At 34.8% G+C, this 22,583-nt stretch overlaps 1 protein-coding gene across 4 annotated transcripts; it reads left to right on the forward strand.

Moving 5' to 3' along the window:
- Positions 1 to 3,723: 3,723 nt before the first annotated feature.
- On the forward strand, positions 3,724 to 22,057 carry LOC118043106 (protein FORGETTER 1). 4 transcript variants are annotated; one of them, XM_073412033.1, is made up of 32 exons: positions 3,724 to 4,527; positions 5,798 to 5,863; positions 6,001 to 6,174; positions 6,252 to 6,382; positions 6,566 to 6,642; positions 8,699 to 8,880; positions 9,031 to 9,108; positions 10,111 to 10,243; positions 11,552 to 11,612; positions 11,697 to 11,778; positions 12,974 to 13,102; positions 13,220 to 13,363; positions 13,472 to 13,568; positions 13,657 to 13,788; positions 14,223 to 14,293; positions 14,363 to 14,535; positions 14,714 to 14,807; positions 15,487 to 15,584; positions 15,670 to 15,805; positions 16,087 to 16,193; positions 17,186 to 17,281; positions 17,377 to 17,464; positions 17,575 to 17,695; positions 17,871 to 17,982; positions 18,064 to 18,187; positions 18,253 to 18,330; positions 18,448 to 18,566; positions 19,218 to 19,271; positions 19,349 to 19,451; positions 20,201 to 20,329; positions 20,725 to 20,783; positions 21,345 to 21,456. In XM_073412033.1, the coding sequence occupies exons 1-31, from the start codon at positions 4,018 to 4,020 to the stop codon at positions 20,752 to 20,754; spliced, it is 3,729 nt and encodes a 1,242-aa protein (XP_073268134.1). In that variant the 5' UTR covers positions 3,724 to 4,017; the 3' UTR covers positions 20,755 to 20,783; positions 21,345 to 21,456. The 4 variants fall into 4 exon arrangements, 3 of the variants coding, with proteins under 3 accessions (XP_073268134.1, XP_034906835.1, XP_034906837.1); XM_035050944.2 differs by lacking the exon at positions 20,725 to 20,783 and adding an exon at positions 21,679 to 22,057 and having other exon boundaries at positions 3,725 to 4,527; XM_035050946.2 differs by lacking the exon at positions 20,725 to 20,783 and adding an exon at positions 21,679 to 22,057 and having other exon boundaries at positions 4,454 to 4,527; positions 5,802 to 5,863.
- Positions 22,058 to 22,583: the final 526 nt, after the last annotated feature.

Genomic DNA, 22,583 nt, shown 5'->3' on the forward strand with positions numbered 1-22,583 from the left:
CTTGCTATATTTATTTTTCCTGTCGAGTAAACAGGCTTTGCATTGTGGGTGTAAGGATGAGCTTTTAAGACTTTTAATGGTATTTGTTAACAAGGATCCTTGAAATAAAAGAGAGGGACAACAAATACGAACCTGGAGATGTTGGTTCCCGTGACATGATTATGCAATAAAAATAGTAAATTTGAAAATTTTCCGTCATGGGGCTAGATAAATTCAGAGTTATTTAGAATTTATTTAAAAATTATATGGTTTTTTTTTTTTTTACTTTGAGTATTTGATTTAAAACTGGGTTATCGTAAAATATAAATTGTCTAAATATTCGACTTTTAATGATAATAAACGAAACCACCTATATAAATTCTTTTAAACTCTTTTGCAAGAAAAAGATTGCTATATTATACATTATAGTGCTATCTATTTTATTTTATTTTTTATGTACTATATTGTCACTGTCCTTTTTTTTATTGGTAAATAACATGCAAAGCATTCTATTTATAAGAAAATTTTTAAATTATATAAAAAGATCAAAATTATATGATTTTTTTTTAAACTCTAAGTATTTAATTTAAAATTGAGTTATCATAAATTACAAGTCATCTAGATATTCAACCTCTAATAATAATCAACGAAACCACCAATAAAAAAAAAAATTAAACTCTTTTAAAAGAAAGAGATTGTTGTATTGCATATTAAAGTGCTATCTATTGCATCTTATTTTTATGTCCTGCAGTGTCATTGCCCTTCTTTTATTGGGAAATGACAGGTAAAGCATTTTATTTATAAGAAAAATTTTAAATTATAAAAAAATATAAATTTATCCTATAATTAATATCATATATATTTTTTAAGCTAGTTTTAGTAGTTTATTTGATTAAATCCTTACTTGATTGTCTACCTATCTACAACTGTAATACCCTTGATTAATTACATCTAATGTCTCAAATTTTAAAATTTATTTACAATCAAATTATACTTAATTAATTATTTTATTTTGAACATATAACAAATAATTTTTACATGTCTGATTCATTAAATTTTTTGACCAATATATAAATCATTGTTCAGTGTAAAATAAAATAAAATAATTAATTTAATTTATTATTATCTTAATAATTAATTAATTTATATTTAAAAAAATTTTATAATATCCAACAATTTACCTCATACTTTTGATTTTTAACCATCATAAACCGCAGGTCACTTCAACAAACAATGAACACGTAGTAAATTATCACAAGGCTACTATACCGACAAATTGATTTAACACTGCATCATTTCTAGATATAAAAAAACATCGAATGTTATACGCTATGTTATGGATCGAATTTTTTTTTTTAATGCGAGGAAAATATTCAAGCCACGCTAACAAGTTTTTTGATATAAAATAAAATTTAAATTATATAAAAATTAACTTGTTATGACTCAATCAATTTTATAAATTCAAAAATAAAATCAATAAAAATATAACTTGGCTCAAAATAAAATTAAAGATAATATTTTTTAAAAAAATATTAACATGATAATATACTAAATCGATTCAGGCTAATTTGAGCTAATAATCAAGATTGTGAAAATGCAATGACCTTGTACGAATCATATCAAAACAAATTACCAGACATAATTTTAATTGACCTGATATCAAATGACAAAATTAAAAATATATAATTAAGATTGGAGTAAATTTATATTAACCTGTAAAATCTATAATTTTGATCATTGGATTAGATAATCTTGTCAAAACAAATAAAGATAAATTTCAAATAAATCTAATATTAAATAATAACAAGTAAAAAATTTAAGTTAAACTATATAAAAAAATTCAAATAGTATTTTGCGAGGTGAACAAGTAACTCATTTTCTCTTTAATTTTTTTTCTGTTAATTAATTAATAGTCTCTGATGATATAATTTTATAATTTAAAACTATATCTGAATTGATATTTTGAATATGACATATAATAAATGAAGACCATCAAACATGCGATATTTTTTTAGTTTCAAGGTAGATACTCGGCAAATACCTGATTGACGAATACGGATCCAACCTGATCAAATCATTGGGAACTTGGGAGAAAAATAAAAAAAAAAAATCGGGAAAACAATTTTATCGGAGAAAAATAAGACAAGGGGTGGGAAAATGAAAAGGGCGAGTTTTTTTTTTTTTTTTTTTTTTTTTCTAGTTGTTGAACAGTTGGCAGGACTTTGAAAACTTTTTGAAAACTGCAAGGATGACGACGATAGATTCCAATCTATATTCTATAAGGTGGACTGAGAAGTTTATGAAACCAGGCAATATAAATAAAGTCAGTATATAATTTTTTAGTTGATCCATACAAACTCATTATAAACTCGCAAATGTTTGTAGTCAAAACATCGATGCGTAAGTAATACTCTGACGTGGACTAACATCACGAGTGACTTTGCGAATATCATTGCACGGAATTAGTTATTGTTTGTTTAATATATTTTTATGTTTTTTGTTTTAAATTAATATTTTTAAATTATTTTAATGTGTTAGTATCAAAAATAATTTTTTAAAAATAAAAAAAAATATTATTTTTTATATATTCTTGAATAAAAAACATTTAAAAAAAACTACAATCACACTTCTAAATAGGCTATTAAATCACTGATTACATCAACATTACAATAATTAATATTTCCAAAACAAATCTCCCTATGTAAATCATTTTTTATATATAAAAAAATAAACACATAGCAAGCTAGAATTTGATAAATTAGCTAGCAAACCGGAAAAAAGAATAAAATTTAAAACAAGATGGATAGAAAGGAAGAATAGAATGTGAAATTTACATGTTTTATTAAATTAGAGTTAGTTTGATATTATAATAATGATTATTTTTAAAAGAATATATTGAAATTATATATATTTTTTAACATCATAATTTAAAAATATTAAAAAATTAATCTAAAAAATTATTATTTTTTAAAATGCTCTGCAAACAAACCGGTCTTAAATAGCAATCCAAATGCGTACAATAATAGATCATTGCAAGCTTTCAATATATTTAGGATGTTTGGTACCATGATAATTATTTTTTAAAAAATATATTAAAAAAAATATTTTTAAAATTTATTTTTTTATCGTGACTTTAAAATAATTAGAATAACAATAATATTTTATTTTTAAAAAATTAAATTTCCTGAAAAACACGCGGATAGCCGCGGAAACTAACACAGCATCAGGGTGCTGTGAGGATTCCTGAGGGCTGAGATATGTTTTCCAAGAGGCTTTGAGCAGTGGAGGTGGATCCCACGACTATTACGGTGCGCTGAGTATGATAAGGAGGTGACGATTGATGCTTCGTCCACGTCACTTTCTGTAAATTTTGTGGAAGGGCCCGGAATAACAAGGCATAGCCCGCCAGCATAGGGTGTTAAAAAAAAACCGGTTTATTTATAATGTTTGTATTAGAAATAAATAGGGATTTTTTTTTAAGAAATGGTTAACTTAACTTGATTTATAAATTCCATAATAATAAACTTAATTTATTATTTCGTGTTCTATTATTTTTTTTTCAACTGATTATTTTATTTTAATGATTGTTTATGTATTAAATCTGAATTATTTATTACAATTTACAATAAGTTTTAAATTTATTTGTTAAACTTCAAATTTTAATTATAATTAAGTCTAACTCATTAAAATTAACACGATAAACTCAAAATACATACAGATATTATGCAGAAACCCCGGCTCCGAATACTATCTTACCCGACAAGCAAAGCAACCTCCCAGAGTTTATTCCGATAAGAAAAAAGTGCTTCTCCCGATCACGCGCAACGCGCGTTCTGTTATCAGTCCACTACCCACCCACAGCGAAATATCATTTCCTGGAATAACAAAAAAAAACTGAGACCTGATAAAAAAAAAAAAACTGAGATAAAAAAACCTTCTAACTCCCAACAGAAACCCCTTCGCGCCCCAATCCCCACCAGTTCTACCTCTCCACACCACCACTTACCTCCCCCCAATCAGAAAATAAATTATTATACTATGACTCAGCCATCGGCACCACCGCCGCTGGCCTCACAACCATCACCACAACCTCACTCTGCGGGCGGCAGCGTCCAGGTCCGCTGCGCTGGATGTCGAATGATCTTAACCGTCGGACCCGGAATCACGGAATTCGTCTGTCCTTCATGCAAGATGCCGCAAATGCTGCCGCCTGAGCTCATGAAAAAGGCGGTGGCTCCGCCGCTTCAAAACAATAACAATATGCTCCATAAAATTACGTCGCCTTCGCAACTGCAAGCGCCTGCTCACGGTGTCGATCCGACCAAGATGCAACTGCCTTGTGCTAATTGCAAGGCTATTTTGAATGTTCCTCATGGTCTGGCTCGGTTTCAGTGCCCTCAGTGTTTTATCGATCTCGCTGTTGATTTGTCGAAGATTAAACAGCTCTTTCCTCCTCCTCCTGCTATTCCTCCTCCTTCGCGAGCGGTGCTTCCTCTTCCTCCTCTACCGCGACCAGTTCTTCCTCCTCCCCCCGAAGAAGTCAACGAGGTTTTGCATCAATTGTTCTCTGATATTTTTCCGTGTATTTATTTAAATGGAGTAAAATTTATTTGAATTTTAAAAAAATTAGGGCTTTCTGCTGAGTGCTGCTTCTAAGCAGTAGTAGCGGTAGTGAATAAGGGCAACACTCATAATTACTAGAAATGTATGCGTGCTAAGTGCTAACAGAAAGAAAAGGTTAAGCTTTTAGTAGCTGCATTGTAGCTGGCAATGTACTAGAGGGTGGAGGACACTGCCGTTTCACAGTTGGGTGACGTGGTGGCTTATTTAGGTCTTCTACTTCTAAATTTCAACATCAGGAGTTCTTCGTTTCACGACCCTCCTTGCGAGGTTTTTGGTACACAATGAGACTGGGAATTAAGAGAAGTGGGCTGTGTTTTTTCATTTAGTTTTCTAAAACCCGTTAGAAGGGAGTATAACACCTTGTTGCTCTTACAAGGTTCTCTGATGATTTATGTTAGAGATCCTGAAAGAGCGATTGAAAAGTTGATTTCTGGGTTAATTCAGGGAAGGAAAGAAGAATATCCTCAGTTAAGATCATTCCCAGGAAGGAAGCGTGACACTTTGTGAGTGTAGAGAAAAGGTAGTGAAGTTGTTCACAGAACTTTCCAATTGAATTCAAGGATCACAAACATGTTTATTTACTTGAAATATTTGTAGCCTAGTTGGACTTGGACTCCTAAATAGGAAGACTCAGACATTCTTATATCATTAGAAAACAACTTAAACGAAATCCATTTGCTTGAGGAACATTGGGCACCGATATATAAAATAGGAACCTAGATCTTGCTATTAACAATTTATAGCAAATATAGAAACAAGCTTGTCTCTACTGACAAATTTGGAAAATTGTAGAAATACTCCGTTTCTAACAACAAGTATCTCTACCAGGACTGAAATAGCTTGGTAAGTGCAAAATGACATCCATATTCAACCAGCTTTGTCATCATTCCCACCAAATCAAAGCTCAGGGTTTATAAATTGGCACCCCTTCTCTTATCTAAAACTAAATGTTTTTCTCCACCACCATCCTGCCAAACAAAACTCAAAAGATCTTGGATGCCCCTTCTCTTATCTAAAAATAAAAATAAAAGTTTTTCTCACCATCACCCTGCCAAACAAAATTCAAAAGATCTCAGATGTATATTCGAGTGCCCTGTTGCAGGATGTCTTGTGGAACCTAGTGATTTGAAAATATGTTAACTTTCTTGTTCATATTCCTCTTTGTTTCATCCTTTTTGACACAAAAACCTGTCAGGTAGCCATTGAAGTGGAGAGAGAAGAAGATGAAGGTGGCACTGTGGGAGAAACTTTTACAGATTATGTGAGTATTATTTCTAAAAGCTTCACATTAGAAGTTCTGCAATGATATTCTCTGCATTTCTGAACTTTTAGCTGGTGTATAGTTTTTGGTTATTGAGCAGTAGAATTTAGTTGATGTTTATGCGTTCCTTTATGCAGAGACCTCCAAAACTATCTATTGGACCACCTCATCCTGATCCTATTGTGGAGACTTCTTCCTTGTCTGCAGTGCAGCCACCTGAGCCCACTTATGATCTAAAAATCAAGGATGATTTGGAAAGTTCAAAGGCTTTGTCATGCTTGCAGATTGAGACATTAGTCTATGCATGTCAGGTTGTTTTCTACAATAGAACTTATGGTAGGTGATTATGTGTGCCACTACTTATAAGTTATTGTTGATTTGATGACAGAGACACCTTCAACACCTTCCAAATGGTGCCAGGGCTGGATTCTTTATTGGAGACGGAGCTGGTGTGGGTAAAGGTAGGACAATCGCGGGCTTGATATGGGAAAACTGGCACCATGCAAGGAGGAAAGCATTGTAAGTTTTGGGTTACACTCACTGATTTGCATGCAGACCTTCAATCTATCCTCGTCCTCTGTTCATTTTTTGTGGCTATTACTGGACTGTTAAGTTATTAATTTGCATTTACAGCTAGGAAGGATGCTATATTTCAACCCATGTTCTATAATGTTTTTCATCTTCTCTAATGTTCTTACACAGGTGGATTTCTGTTGGTTCAGACTTGAAGTTCGATGCAAGAAGAGACCTGGATGATGTTGGGGCAGCACATATTGAAGGTAAATTCTCAAGTCTTTGCTAGCTTATGTGATGATATTATGCAATAATAATATTCTGTTTTAGCTATTCGACATATGGGATTAATGATTGAAGTAGCATACCATTTGAAATCAGAATTATTTGTTCAAGATTGGGTGTGGAAAGGTTTTCTTTAATGTGTGGAGTTATAGAAATTTGGAAAACGAGAGTTTAGGGACCTGAGAGGATATTTTTCTTGCTTTGGTGGTAGAATAAATGTTTTGTTAATTAAATCTTCTGCAATATTTTTATATGGATTAGAGGAGCAAACGCGTAAACATCAGATGTGAGTATACACTAAATATATTTGGGTTTAGTTTTTCTTTTATCGTTGCTATTTTTGTTGTTGTTGTTATTTTCCACCTTAGCTTTTATTTGTGCTACTGAGCACTTTTGGCCTTGCCTTGTATGGATATTCTTGAGTAGTGATCATCTCATTGAACAGCATTTACATGTATGCAAATGTTTTATTCTATCTGTAAAAGCATGGTAAAGTAGATAGAGAAGTTTCTCTTAGTAGTGAATCCTTGTAACAGTAAGATTTTTGATTAATTGCATTCTCTTTAAGTTTTGATGATGAAAGTTCTCCCTAATTTTGTTGAAATGTGTGGACTATGGTTATGTTTCAAGTGTTACTGGTGATTGCTTTGGATGTTTATGCCATTTTAAATTGCAATGAGATCATTTGATTCTTAGAAAATCTGGTTTGAAATACTAGGAAAAGCTAAATTATATACAGGAGACAGAAAAATTATAAATATGAACCAAGTACTTTTTTGTTGCTCAATTGTTTCCCAGTGACTTGCAATAGATAGATTACCGCTGCAAATTATAAACTATCATAGTGTGAATATACTCGGGCAATGATTTTAACTTTCTTCTTTAACAAGGTTCAAAAAATGGAATATCGAAGTTCTGTTTTTAGTGAATATTTTTTTTAATATAAAAGAAACTGTGTAAATGTTGAAAAGAGTAGAAGTACAATCACAAAATGGAGGATAAGACAATGTCCAAATTAAGGGTGCAACAAACAAACAAAGCAAAAGATTACAAAACTAAAGCAGCCAAATCTCAGTTGAGTGTCAATTAATGATACTTCCCCTAAACGTGCTAGAAGCATGACACACCATAAGGATGCAAAGAAAAGTATTCTATCCCATAACAAATTAGTGGAAGTAAGTTGATAAGTTGATTCCTGAAAATTCTTGCATTTCTCTCCAGCCAAATCCTCTGAAAGACTGCATTCATTGTACAAATTCCATAAACATACCTTCACCCAAAACCCTTAAAGGAAACCTGCAGAAAATCTTCCACCCTTTTGGGATACCCCAAGGCTCACCACCACAAGCCATTGATATTTTTCACATTTCCCAAACCAATGGACAATGTAAAACAAATGACTGTGAGACTTGGTGACCCATTACGCCAATATCAGGAGATAAGGTCTTGTGAGGTTCTCTAATCTGTAACAATTCATCATTATCACCTTGAGAAACAGTCCAGATGAAAGCATTAACTTTGTTGGGAAGTTAGCTTTCCAGATATGATATAAAAGAAAAACTAATGTGTTCATTTTGGGAGAGATGGCATGAAATTCTTTTTTTAAAAATTTCAGACCCCTCCAAAGACCATCGGAGAGAATTATATCAATAAAGTATACTAAAGCTGGGTAGAATCATATTATATCGACATGGCTGTTTTAAATGCTAAAAGGTTGCTTTTTTTGATGTTAACTACCTTTGTTGGAAGTAAGAAGTTTAATTCTAGTGATTTTGGTAATCTGTTGGCATGGTTGAGCTAGTTGGGGTGTTAGGATGTGTAGAAGTAGTTTGATAAAGAAGTGGCAGAGGATACAGAATCACTTAAAACTGAAACCCAAACTTGAGAGCTGCTGATAAACTCTTTTGTGACAAAATATCATTTGCTTATACTTGGCTTTTGGCTGCAAATTTGAGATTTTTAAATACAATCTGCTGTTATTATCTTGTAATCCATAAATGGAAAAACCAACATAATACTTCTTATTTCTCCATGCAGTACATGCTTTGAACAAGCTGCCCTATTCTAAGCTTGATTCAAAGTCTGTTGGGGTCCGAGAGGGTGTTGTATTTTTGACATACAGTAGCCTCATTGCATCTTCTGAAAAAGGTCGTTCTCGTCTGCAGCAGCTTGTGCAGTGGTGTGGATCAGGATTTGATGGTCTTCTAATATTTGATGAGGTAGTATACTTCTTTTGGAAGTTTGTCTTATGTTTGTCGCTTTGATAGTCAGACCTTGCAAAGTTTTTGTTATTTGACTGACTCATTGAGTGCTGTGTTTCAATACATCCTTATAATTTTCATTGCTAAGGATCAATGGCTTTATTGTAGTGCCACAAAGCAAAAAATTTGATACCTGAAGCTGGAAGTCAACCCACACGGACAGGTGAAGCAGTTCTTGATATTCAGGTTTGTCCTTGAAACTGATTTCCAGAGAAGATATTTTCCTTGCCTGTTCTGCACTTCCTTTTTGCTAGGTGTTTGAGATTTGCTCATTTATGTCTGTACAATGTAGGTATCATCATTCTTCTCTGTAATCCAATCATGTGAATACCTTTCTGGTGGTATTTAAGATATTTTTTTATAACAAATTTAGAGGTTTCTTCTTACAGGTTTCACTTCCATTAAATTATTATAGTGATTTAAGCTATTAAATTTCCTATATGTAAAAAGGTATGTACACAGGAAACATTTATGGTTATGACATGACCATGGAAGATGGTGTGTTACGGAAATTATTATTCCAAGAACTCATGGCATAAGTTTGCAGTTGCCAAGTGTGTATCACTCCTATTTTTAAAAGAACTTTTGGTTTCTGTTTATGAAGGTATAATGGGAACTATTAAGTGGGGATGGAAGAAAGGCTTCTTCTGATCCCTCCTTAGTTGGGGCTTACGGCGGTCATCCACACTTAGACTGGTGAATTCATAAGAATTATTTTCTTATGCTCTCTCCTAGGATTCAAATGCTAGAGGATAATGTGGGGAGCAAAACCACTTGCTAATTGTGTTAAGCCTCCAAGGGTCTTTTTCAGTTTTGATGATTTCTTTTGTTGGATTGCATGCAATGCATTTCTATTTATTTCTTCTATGCTTCTATTCTCATGTGCATGTGCACACACGAAAAAGCTGACATGCTCAGGAAATCATGCTGGTGGATGTGCATGGACACACCTATGGTCACACTTGCTATGCCATATATCACACAAACATTCACAAGTTTCGTTGATGCTTCTGTTTTTTTAAAATATTTTTAAGTGGGGATGGAAGAAAGGCTTCTTCTTTTTTTAAAATATTTTGGAGTAATGATCATGGGTTAGCTATGCTATTTGTTATTGCAAAGTGGCTTTGGATGATTAAACCAGGTTTCCCCGAGATCTTAACTTTCAATATTCATGTTCCAATATAACAGGCCCGACTTCCTGGAGCACGTGTTATCTATTGCTCAGCGACCGGTGCATCTGAGCCCCGAAATATGGGTTATATGGTCAGGCTTGGTCTTTGGGGAGATGGAACATGTTTTGATGTTTTCCAGAAGTTTCTAGGTGTGATAAGTTCATGCATTTTGTTCCTAGCTCCCCTCTTCCTCTATCATTTCTGTATTCATATTGTCTGTGCCACATTTTTTCTTTTGTTCAGCTTTGGTAAGATGATGTTTGAGTTAGAAGAATTTCAATTACAAAACAAAACTGGTTTTAGTTGGAAGCAGTAGAATAGTATAGTTGAGTACATAAATGGTAGATGCCCAATTGATCTCCCACCTAAAGGTTTAGTTTTGTAATGCTAAATGCTATAGGAACATTATTCATAAATCATATTAATATTTTTTTCCTTCTCTATTGGATAATTGAATCTGCTGTTGTTTACTTTGTTGAAAAGTTTGTATGCATGTGTTTCAAGATCCTATTTGGAAGGCATGAGTTAGTTGCTGAACTCCTTCCCTCCTCTCTCTCGCTTTCATAAATTCATCTGTTTAACTGTCAATTGTGAAGGCTGTATAATTGAAATGCTTGTGCGCTTCTCTACTTGTCAAGGTGAGGTTTAGAGGATTGCCTTTCAGTAGGGAGGGTTTCTGGCAACAAAGCGATATGCTCTGTGCATAAGCAGCAGTACTCGTTCCTTTTAATCCTATAGTTACTCAATCATAATTATTAATCTAGGGAGATAGAGACTCAATTAAAGGAGTTATAATTTGTCCAGTATTGAATTAACCTTGGACAAAATGCACTAATAATATATTGAACTTAAGCCACAAAAAGCTCCTGAGAAAAAGAGTGTAGGATATCTGAAACAATCATCATAATTCCCTAGTTATATAACAGGTGCAATTTCTAGAACACCACTGGATATAATGAAAAAGAATGAAGAAAGATCTAACTTCTTCCATAAGATTACATAGTAAAGAGAAACTAATATTTGTCATATCTTGAGTTATTTGTGTTTTGATATATTTGTGTTGGGACTCTGGAGGTGACCATCAAAGAAAGTTTTTATATCTTAGATGCTAGGCTGTGTCAAGAAACTACATATTATAATGATAATTAAGAACTTAGAAGAAGAGCAAATAATTAGAACACACCGAGATATTTGCATTTAGTTATCAAGAAATATATTACTGAAATTACCAGATGATATAACCATAAATTTTGGAATCTGCAGGCTGCTGCTGATTGATTCGCTTGATATTATATGCTCATTGCTTGTTGTTCTGAAACTCTTCTGTGTGTTTGTGTGTTAAGCTTCCATAAATCTCCACTATGGGCATTTTCTCTATGACTTGTTTTTGCTGCTTCTATGTCGCTAGTTAAATACGATGTTCACCATTCAAAGTTAGCTAAATAATAGTTTTGCAGGTGTTCTTGAAAAAGGTGGTGTTGGAGCATTGGAACTTGTTGCCATGGACATGAAAGCAAGGTTGTTATGGTTGAAATGATTTTGTAAACCAGATTTATTTTTAGGAATTTATTATATAATTTGTCATCAACTTTTGATTTTCAGGGGAATGTATGTATGTCGTACCCTTAGCTATAAAGGGGCAGAGTTTGAAATTGTTGAAGCGCCCTTAGAACCTGAGATGATGGTAAGAAGCATCAATTGGCTTTCCAGTATGAGACATAGGAATTGATGGTCGAAATTGTTACTGCCTTCCAAGGATCTATATGAGCTATGATTATGATTTTGACCTTTTTTTATACTTTACTTCCTGGTATTCACTTAACCACAGAGCTGTGCTGGTTTCTAACCCCTGTAACATGTCCAAATAAAAGCACTTTGTATGGTGTTTCCATGCCAAATATATTGTTTTGAGCAAGCTGATGTTGTTTGCTTGCCATGAATTTTGAAATTGGTCTGATGCCCCAGACCAAGTTCTGCTGGATGTTTTCCTTTCACATTGCTCCGCAAGATGTTTTAAATATCAGGGCAGTTCGACATTGCTTGTTACTTATTCAATTTTGTTTTTTTATTCTTAAATATGCTGATAGCTTAGACATCGTCAGCAAATCATTTTAGCATATATTTTTTTTTGGTCAATTTTATGCTCTCAACAAACCAAGTAGCGTGGAAGGTAAAGAGAGGTTATATTTAGGTAACCATGTTTAGGCCAGTCAATCTCATTTCTGGACAGAACAACCTTAGATTTGTAACCCTGCAAAATGCCCTGCTATTTTACTTATTTACTTGCTTGGTTCTGGTCTTTGTTCTTTTTTCCTAGCTGATTGTCCCCATACTCCATGTGGCCAAGAATGTGTTGAACCCACCAATTTAATGCGCTAAGAATGTAGAATGACACTACCATTAGGATTTATTAACAGGGCCTCTGTGCTTTAAGTGCCTTGTCAAATTTTTGGGCGAGGTGTCTGTAGCATTGTGGAAAATATCTGTTTGTTAATATCAATTGATTTGAAATAGCTGTCCACTAAAAGTGGGAATTTTTAGCAAATTACTTTCCTATGTATCATTGTTGACTTCTCACTTGTGGGGAAGGATGAGAACTCCTCGTTCGAAGTTTCGGACCTCATCTTGAATGTGGTGTTTGAATGTTCCTTTCTGTCACTCATCCATTCCTTTAGTTTATAGGAGCTTTAGTTTTTCCACTGATCCCTACTAACTGGATTCAGAATCTCCTAGGTGGGGACTATCAACACCCAATAAAGCATTGCCTTTTCCCTGTTTTTATTGCACCTGTAGTTTCCCTGAATCTCTTGATTTTTCTCTTTTCTTTTTTTGATAAATAATCCCTCGAGTTTTCTCATATTGGATTCTGAATTGCTTAGGACATGTACAAAAAAGCAGCAGAATTTTGGGCAGAGTTACGAGTGGAGTTGCTTTCAGCAAGCACCTTTCTCACCAATGACAAACCTAACTCTAGTCAATTGTGGAGAGTATATTGGTCAAGCCATCAGGTTTGGCCTCCCCTTGTGGTTTAAATGTTTTTCATTGATCCTCTTTTTGTAAAATGCTTATTTTTTTGTTTGACAAGTTATTCTAATTCATTTTTTCATCCATTCATTTTGTGGCAGCGCTTCTTTAGACACATGTGCATGTCAGCTAAGGTGCCTGCTGCTGTAAGAATAGCTAAGCAAGCATTGACTGAAGAAAAGTGTGTTGTTATTGGCCTACAGAGTACTGGGGAGGCTCGAACTGAGGAAGCTGTTTCAAAATACGTATGCATGTCATTTATTCATTGATGTGGTGCACGCATTTCCATGTGATTCTTCGAATTGGCATCATTTAGTTTCTTATTTGAATGCCATTTATACTTTCTTGAGCAGGGTTCTGAACTTGATGATTTTATTTCTGGTCCTCGAGAGTTGCTGCTGAAATTTGTGGAAGAAAATTATCCTCTGCCTGAAAAACCAGAGCAACAAGGTAATTCTGTGGTTATGATTTGTGTTAATCGAACCTTATGCATTACGGCTTATATGGATTATGGAGTTTGCTTTCTTGTTTCATGTAGGAGAGGAAGGTGTAAAGGAACTTCAACGGAAGAGGCACTCTGCAACACCTGGTGTTTCATCGAAAGGGAGAGTCAGAAAAGCTGCAAGATGGAAACCTGAGAGTGATGATGACTTTGATGAAGGGTTTGGAAGTAAGTTTTCTGAAGTCTGACATTAATTGATTTATTGCAGTTAACCATGGACCAAACGTGATTCTCTCTTTTGTTATATCATGGGTTTGCAAAATGATGCTTCTTGCTTGCATTCTTGGTACATGACTGATCTTCATTTGTTGAAGAAAAGAGAGAGAAAAGAAATCTAGTGTCTGAACCTTTTAATGCTCTTGTATGGTTTTATTCTTATGTGTTCTGTCTTTTCATGTGAACTTCCTTGTGTCCTTGTTGAGTGCATTACCTTTTCCTTAATTAGTAAACTCACCTGCCAAATTTATTGATGCCATTTTTTTTCCCTTAGCAATATGGGGCTTTACTGCTTAAGTCTGGAGGCATTTTCTCTTGTATGCCATGATGCAAACTCTGAAATTGCTCCCCCCCCCCCCCTCCTAATTTCTTTTTCGCCAATGCAGCTGATTCTGGAGGTGAATCCAATGGATCTGATGATGAGTTTCAGATCTGCGAGATATGCAATTCAGAAGAGGTAGGTTCTGTTTTTTTTTGTGGTTTTGATATCAGTAAGGTGCTATTATTTATAAAATTTTAACTGCAGGGAAGGAAGAAATTGCTTCAATGTTCTTGTTGTGGACAACTGGTCCATCCTTCATGTTTAGTGCCACCTGTTACAGATGTAGTATCTGAAGACTGGTCATGTCATTCGTGCAAGGAAAAAACAGAAGAATTTCTTCAACAACAGCATGCCTATCTTGTTGAACTTACAAAGAGGTAGCCTATCTTGTGGAAGCTAATTAGTTTTTCCTGTTTCTTAGTAATTTTATTCCTTCTCCGATTACTTTTCTCATCTGGGCTGCTGGTGGTCATGGTGGGCTGCTGATGGTTATGGTGTTTCTAAATCACCAATTGTTAAAAAGCATCATTATATAATTTACGAACTTGATATTAGGTATGAAACAGCTTTGGAACGCAAATCAAAAATTTTGGAGATAATTCGATCCTTGGATCTTCCAAACAATCCTTTGGATGATATTATTGATCAGGTAGTGACCACATTCTGACTTTCCTCTCTCTCTAATACACGCGCACACGCATACTTGTATGTATATTTATGGTGTGCTGTATTACTTGTTTTCCTGACAAGTTATCAAATCCTATAAAAGTTTTAATTTGTAAGAATGTTTTGCTTTTATAACCAAAATTTCCCCTTTCACTGGGCTCTGGGGGCATGGAGAGTGACAACAAACTCTTCCAGTGTATTTTTATTTATATAGCATTACTAAATGGGCACTGATTTTTGCTGCGTTGCTGAGTCACAATGCAGTGAAATTGTGTTATAGTCCTTGCAAACTTCAATATCAAATGTTACCTTAGCTATGTAGTCTCAAGTTCATGGTTTTCTTCTCCTGTCTGTTATTTTTGTTTTTTCCCTTCTGGAGATAAAGGAAGTGTGTTTTTATAAGTGTTATGTTTCCAGTTACCTGTGGAATATTATAGGGTCACAGATATTTTCAAATAACTTCACATAACTCAGTAAGCTTTTCCATAACCCAAGTTGATATGTAAATCTGTTAGGAAGCTCTTTTTTTTCTGGTTCTTTTATTCTGTCATGGATGATGTCTTATTCTGCATGTTGTAATCTTCTTTTCACTTTGATCTAATAATATTCTCTTCCTTTGGAAATAAAGAAACCCTTGTTGACCGAGCATTTAATATTTGCAGCTTGGAGGCCCTGATAAAATTTCTGAAATGACTGGGAGGAGAGGCATGCTTGTAAGGGCCACCAGTGGAAAAGGTGTAACTTATCTGCCACGAAACTCGTAAGTTGCTGTGCATTTCCCCTTTCACTTATTGTTTGATTTCATTCCACATGACTGTTTTTGCTTCTGTTTTCTTTTACTTCAGAAAGGATGTCACAATGGAAATGGTCAACATGCATGAGAAGCAGCTTTTCATGGATGGTAAGAAATTGGTTGCTATCATTTCTGAAGCGGGATCAGCTGGTGTGTCTTTACAGGCCGACAGAAGAGCAAAAAATCAGGTGTGCCCAATGCTCTGAATTTTTTTTGTTTGCTTGGTATTGCTCTTTGAAAATCTCTAAAGTTGATTTGTTTTGCATGATTCTTTGACATCTTCGTCTCATTTCTGCATGGTTCTGCTTTGTATAATTTGTACATTTTTTAAAGTTGTCTCCCTTCCAATTAGGTGCCAACATTTCTATCCACAGAAAAAAAAATTATTTCTGCCTTGTTCTGCTTTTGTAATTTGCACAATTTGCTAGTAATTGTCTCATTAAGTGCTATCTGACATTTCTACCAACAGAAAAGAAGGGTTCATTTAACTCTAGAACTTCCTTGGAGTGCTGACCGAGCAATTCAACAGTTTGGAAGAACACACCGATCAAATCAAGCTTCTGCACCCATATATAGGTAGGCTGGGCCATGCATGTTTAATTCTCTTTCATCTATTTGATTTTCTCATTGCATCAGTATACAAGTGTCATATTAAATATTCAACTTTTTGAATTAATATTTTACTTTATTTTGTTTTATATTAAATGTAAAATTCCTAAGCTTACTCCCCCCACTTTTTTATAGTTGTCATGTCTGCTAGCCATTTGGCTCTTCAAGAGTGAATGATTTAAAAAAGCATATTGTTCTTAATTTTATAAATGTTAAAATAGTAGTTGGGGACTTGGGGATCTTTGGGTGTGGGCTTAGGTTAGTTTCAGTTGATAAAATAATCCAAGCACAGGGAGGAGGGTTGACATGAACTTCAAATTAGGTAGGTGAGGTAGTAAGTGCTTATAAGGTCTGCTAACTTGTCTCAATAACAACTGGAGAAGCCTTCTTCTGAGCTACTTGAGGTGATTCTCTTTTCATACATACATGACTAAATGGTGAGCATGAAGCTGGGAGACTTGATGTAGTATAGTGCTTGACAATGCACACAAAATTATCCATGGCATTATGATTATATTAAACAAAGTTCTTGAAGGAAATTATGGAATTGTGTGTGTGTATAGCAAGTTAGAGGTCATATCAGATGGCAGAAGATAGAAGTTGCTAGCGAGGCAAATGGTTGAGGTTGAACGTGCTGCCAAAACAAAGATGGGGCAAAGTTAGAATTTGGGTGAAGCCTTGAGAAAGATTGTTATTTTACACAATGGATGGGTAAAAATTAAGATTTCTTTGGATAGGGTTAAGCTACAGTTTCTGAAACCATGGTTATTTGATCTGATCATGCCTTTTTGGTCATTGCTGATGTTTGTTACCAGAATAATAAAACTGTTGTCTTCAGTTTTGTTTGAAAGTAGTAGAGTTAACATATAGATGCTTAATAGTTGCAAAGCGTAAAGTCGACATCATAAATTGTTGGGCCAAAAACATACCTCTTTCTCACTCTCTCTCTCCTTTGGCAGGCTATTATTTACTAATCTTGGTGGAGAACGCCGCTTTGCATCTATTGTCGCCAAGAGATTGGAATCTCTTGGGGCTTTAACACAAGGCGACCGCAGGTAACTTGGATATTTTATCCTCTGGGGAGCAATAGCAGTTATCATTGATGTCTTTTGCTTGATTGTATGTCTCACTATGTGTAAATGCTTTGCAGGGCAGGGCCTTCATTGAGTGCTTACAATTATGATAGTGCGTACGGGAAAAAGGCTTTGACGGTGATGTATAGAGGGATTATGGAGCAGGTGTTCATCACCTTTTTCTTGATAATATTTTAGTATTTCTTCATGCTACATTTATAGTGGAAAAATGGAGTGCCAGGTATTGTTGGGAATAACTAAAATTCAATTTTCAGGATACTCTGCCAGTTGTACCTCCTGGATGTTCATCTGAAAAGCCAGAGACAGTTCAAGACTTTATAATGAAGGCAAAAGCTGCTCTTGTGTCTGTTGGAATAGTTAGAGACTCTGTTCTTGGTATTTTTTTCTTGTGCATTCCCGTTTCACTACTTTTTCTTGAATTGAACTGTCAGAATATACTTTCACTAATTTTATTTTTGTTATTATGCCATCATTTTTACCGTTTTATCATCTTTAATCATTATTTTTTTTTTGTAACAATTATAACTCTAAATTCCCACATTTTATATAGGTAATGGGAAAGACTATGGAAAGTTGTCTGGACGAATAATTGATTCAGACATGCATGATGTTGGGCGTTTCCTCAATCGGATCTTAGGACTGCCACCTGATATTCAAAATAGGTTTCTATTTTGTTGATTGAGAAATGATTGCTTGTTGCAGTCAGAAATAAATTTAATCCACTAAACTGCTTTTCACTGCAGGCTGTTTGATTTGTTCGTCAGTATCCTAGATCTTCTTGTTCAGAATGCACGCATTGAAGGGAATCTTGATTCTGGGATTGTTGATATGAAAGCGAACATTATTGAATTACAAGGAACTCCCAAGGTATAGTTTCTTGTTGTTCCTTTACTGGCTTTACTCAATCAGTGATGTTGACTTTTATCTTACAGACTGTTCACGTTGATCAAATGTCTGGGGCATCAACTGTTCTGTTTACTTTTACTCTGGACCGTGGAATCACATGGGAGGTGTTTTTCTTCTTTCTTCTGTTTTCTTTATGCATGCATGTTTTAATTCTGAATGGTGAATGCTAGATTACAGCTTGATAAATAACTGTAAAATTTGTAAATGTTCATTAATGCTAGTCTGCAAGTACCATGCTCGAGGAGAAGCAAAAGGATGGGCTCAGTTCTTTGAATGATGGATTCTATGAATCTAAGAGGGAGTGGTTAGGAAGACGTCACTTTATTTTAGCATTTGAAAGGTATTGCTAGATTTGACTGCACCTCTATGTTTATTATTTGTGAATTGTAAAGTTTTTATTATGTGAATCGTAAATTTTTATGACACAAACCAGTTGATTCCCTTGAAAATATTACTCTTTGATTAAAGAAAGTATGAAGCCAAAGAGGGCAAGAGAATCAAAAGTCCAGTAGTCCACTGAGATTTAAGGAAATCAACTCTAGCCTGAGTTTATGGATGTTTGACCACTGTTGCTTGGAGAGGAACTGATTTTCGATGAAGTATTTCCAATTTAGCTGCCAGATTTCTTCACTGTAAAAAAGATAGGAAAAGAGGTGAGAAATGTAAATGAAGGATTTGACTGGAGGTATTAATACAAGTCCATAGGGTAATTTTGCCACAAAATGAATACCAACATCTCTGATCTCCATTTCACAGTGCTAGGATACGTGTTTTAGAAACTTCTGCTGCTATTTTGTTGACTAGAGGCATCAATACAAGTCAATAGTGGTAATTTTGCCCCAAAATGAATATCAACTTCTCTGATCTCCATTTCACAATGCTAGGATACAAGTGTTTTAGAAACTTCTGCTGCTATTAATATTAGGTGCTTTGCTATTTTATTGTTCTTGTATTCATCCTTTCAGTGTCTTTGTTTATTTCATTGCTTCAGCTCTGCTTCTGGAATGTTTAAGATTGTCAGACCTGCTGTTGGGGAGTCGGTAAGGTATCAAATATCACCAGGCTTAGTCAAAGCTTATATTGAATCTATTGTGTTCACTAACCCCTTGTTTCTTTCTCCAGGGAAATGCCTCTGGCAGAGTTGAAAAACAAATATAGAAAATTGCTGTCGTTGGAGAAAGCTCGTAGTGGCTGGGAAGATGAATATGAAGTTTCATCTAAACAGGTACAAAAAGGTGTTGAATATATGTTCAGATGATAAATGCTGTTAGCATTGGTATTTTGCAATATCAAATATAGCATAACTGCAATGCTAACATGATAGATTGACCGGTGATGAAAATTAATTCCATTTTATGTTGACTTTTCTTTGTGAACAACCATTTTAGGACATGGAAAGATGAGTTTTGTTCTTTGATGTGGATTTCTCTTCATCTTGTGTGTTCAAATTGTTAATGAATTGGATGCCAGCTTCGACCTTCCTACTTCCGTTTCAGCAGTTGGAGACAAGTCTTGTGTGAATATTCAAATTAATATCTTCCTTGCAAACTTTCCAGTTTGTAATGTGTTCCTACTTAAATGGGGAATTATATACTGGAGTTAATTGATCATACCATGTGGAAAGTTTAGGACTCTGAAACAAGGGAAGTGACTTGGAGAGAATTTGGTGGAATATTTTAGCTTTGATTGATTAATGTTATTGATACTCCTTGCTGATAGTATCCCACTGTCCCCTTGTAATGTAGTCAAACAAAATCATGCCTAAGTGAAATGTGCATGTCTTGATACTGTGTGACTTCTTGAATCCCACTTTTGCTGTGATGCATTCATAATCGTATTGATCAATCTGGAATCTAAATAATTTTCTTCTTGAACTGACTATTTCCTCCATGTACACTTGGTGCATAAATTTTTTGCTAATTCTTCAGTTACCCTGCAGTTCTTACCTTAGCTTACTGTTAATTTTTCCTGCAGTGCATGCATGGCCCAAACTGTAAGCTTGGAAACTTTTGTACAGTTGGCAGAAGACAGCAGGAAGTAAATGTTTTGGGTGGTCTTATTCTTCCTGTTTGGGGCACTATCGAGAAAGCCCTTTCTAAGCAGGTAATGCAGGGCTTCTTAATGATTTCTAATTCCCATGAACATGATGTTTAGTAAATGCTACCCTGCTCATTTTTCAATTTTGTCCTTTCTGCTATAGACCACGATTGAGCCAGGAGTGTCAGTTTTACATGTATCGATCCTGTTCGAGATTTTTGACTTTGTGGCACTTTCACTGAAATCTAAATTTTTTTACTGCATTCTACTAGTTATGCAGTTGCTATTTTATTCCATGAGTTTCTTTCTGTGGGCAACACTTTTGAATTTGCAAGAGGGTCGTTTATTATGTAGTGCCAAAATTGCTTATGTTCGAGTTAGGTGCTCTCTTGATGGATCTAGGTTTGATCAATAATTTGGAAAATGCTCTATTAAGTCTGATCTACTTGTCTGGAGTAGAGATATACATGAGGAATGAGGTGGAGAGATAGGTTAATTTCTTAATTGATTCCTAGCTTGGGTCAATTTTCTTCCTTCTTCCTTTGTTTTATGGATAACTATGAAAAGCAGCTGTTGGTTATGGAGTGGATCTTTTTTAGGTATTAGAAATATATGCATGCTGACTCGACTGAGCAATGTATCGCATTGGTGACACAAGTTCTAGAATATCAAGTGGAAGGAACCATAAACAAAGACACTGAAGTGTGCTGTGATTTTCATGCATGGTCAAGCTCTTTATATTACTGCCTTGTGCTTAAAATTTTCTTTTTAAAATAAAATGGAGAATTTATGAGAATTGATTTGTTTTTAAGGGATTTCGACCAAATCATTTATTGTCAAGATTTTCTTACCTTGTCCTTGATTGTATTCCACAAGAAGAAACCAAACATTCAATTTGTTTTCTTTTAGCATTGCTTGTTAATACAAAGGGGTATTTTTATAAAGTGTTCAAAGCATGTCACTGCCATTAATACTTGCAGCAAAGAAATGTTTTATTAAAGAATCAGCTCATGGAATGAACTATCAATCTGATGTAATTGCCATTGAGATAAATTGAAACCTCAAGTAATATTCTCTTCAGGCTCGTCAAAGCCAAAAGCGACTCCGTGTTGTGCGTTTAGAAACTACCACAGATAACAAGCGAATTGTTGGGCTCCTTGTCCCAAATGCAGCTGTGGAATCTGTACTTCAAGGTCTCTCTATCTCCCTACCTTCTCTCACATGCATAGTCTTATCCTGCCTTTACGCACACATGCACGAGTTTTGTTATCGAAGCTTGCTATAATTACCTGCCTCACCTCTTCCTCTCTCTCTCTCTCTCCATGCATGCGTGTGCACGTATAAGTTTGGATATAAATCTGTTTTATTGTAATTTACATTGATCTAATTCTAGTGTGATGTCATCTTGGTTGCAGATTTAGCATGGGTCCAAGATATTGATGATTGAGATGGTGCGGTCTTTTGTTCCAAGGAGCGTGTGAGCAATACAGAAAGTTAGAATGTTGCTTTGGAGACTTGAGAATGTGATTCAAGTCTGAAGATACAAGCATAAACCTCATAGTGAAAAAATTAGAAGTCATTCCCTGCACCATGCAAGGAAATTGTGCAGGCTCATTCATACTGATTTTTTGTCTTTTGCTTTTTTGCTCCATTTTTTGGCTCATAATTTTGTATATCTCTTACAGTATCGCAGAAGGCAGTAAGTTATAGGTTCCAGGTTGTACGAGTCGTAGTTGTACTCCAACTAATTTGTATAAATCTCTATATAATCATCATTCTATTGCTGATAAAGAACTCCTCCTGTGTTCATGTTGATATTATCCTCAATTATGCCGCTTCTAATTGGATTGCCAGCATCGTTCCGAGGAGCACCGCGATAACATTTTCTAATTGGACTACCTTCTGTTACTAACTGGGCTGGATAGGTTTAGCACCAGTGTTGTGTTTAATGAATAGAGGGACACAAGTCAGGATATGAATTTCCGGCATAGATGGATGTGAGGGGCTCCTTGCGGTGCAACTTCGTTAAATTAAAAGCCCCCATTAATTAGTTATTATGGAAAGCAGGATGTCTGGATAAATTAGAAGGGGGTCGTCTTTAGGCGAGTGCGGCCGTGATGTGGTGGGTTCCTCTTCTCCATCTGCAAAGCACAGGCAAGAGCTTAATTTTGATCTTTTTATCTCTGAAGGTCAACCTGTAACTACATTCTAAGCATGTTATACGTTCAATCGATTTTACCAAAACATACATGTGATGTTTGTGTACGCACCAATGCATCAATTTTTATCTTTTAATTTGATTTGCTTGATTTCTCTTTTC

Source organism: Populus alba, chromosome 10 (genome assembly GCF_005239225.2).
Source record: "Populus alba chromosome 10, ASM523922v2, whole genome shotgun sequence".
Taxonomy (NCBI): domain Eukaryota; kingdom Viridiplantae; phylum Streptophyta; class Magnoliopsida; order Malpighiales; family Salicaceae; genus Populus; species Populus alba.

What these genes read in the sequence shown, in the direction of transcription:
- LOC118043106 (XM_035050944.2), top strand. Translation starts at nt 4,018, where the DNA reads ATGACTCAGCCATCGGCACCACCGCCGCTGGCCTCACAACCATCACCA. An exon ending in ACAGAAGAGCAAAAAATCAG is followed by an intron (nt 15,806 to 16,086) that starts GTGTGCCCAATG and finishes TTCTACCAACAG; the next exon opens with AAAAGAAGGGTTCATTTAAC. An exon ending in AATTACAAGGAACTCCCAAG is followed by an intron (nt 18,188 to 18,252) that starts GTATAGTTTCTT and finishes TTTATCTTACAG; the next exon opens with ACTGTTCACGTTGATCAAAT.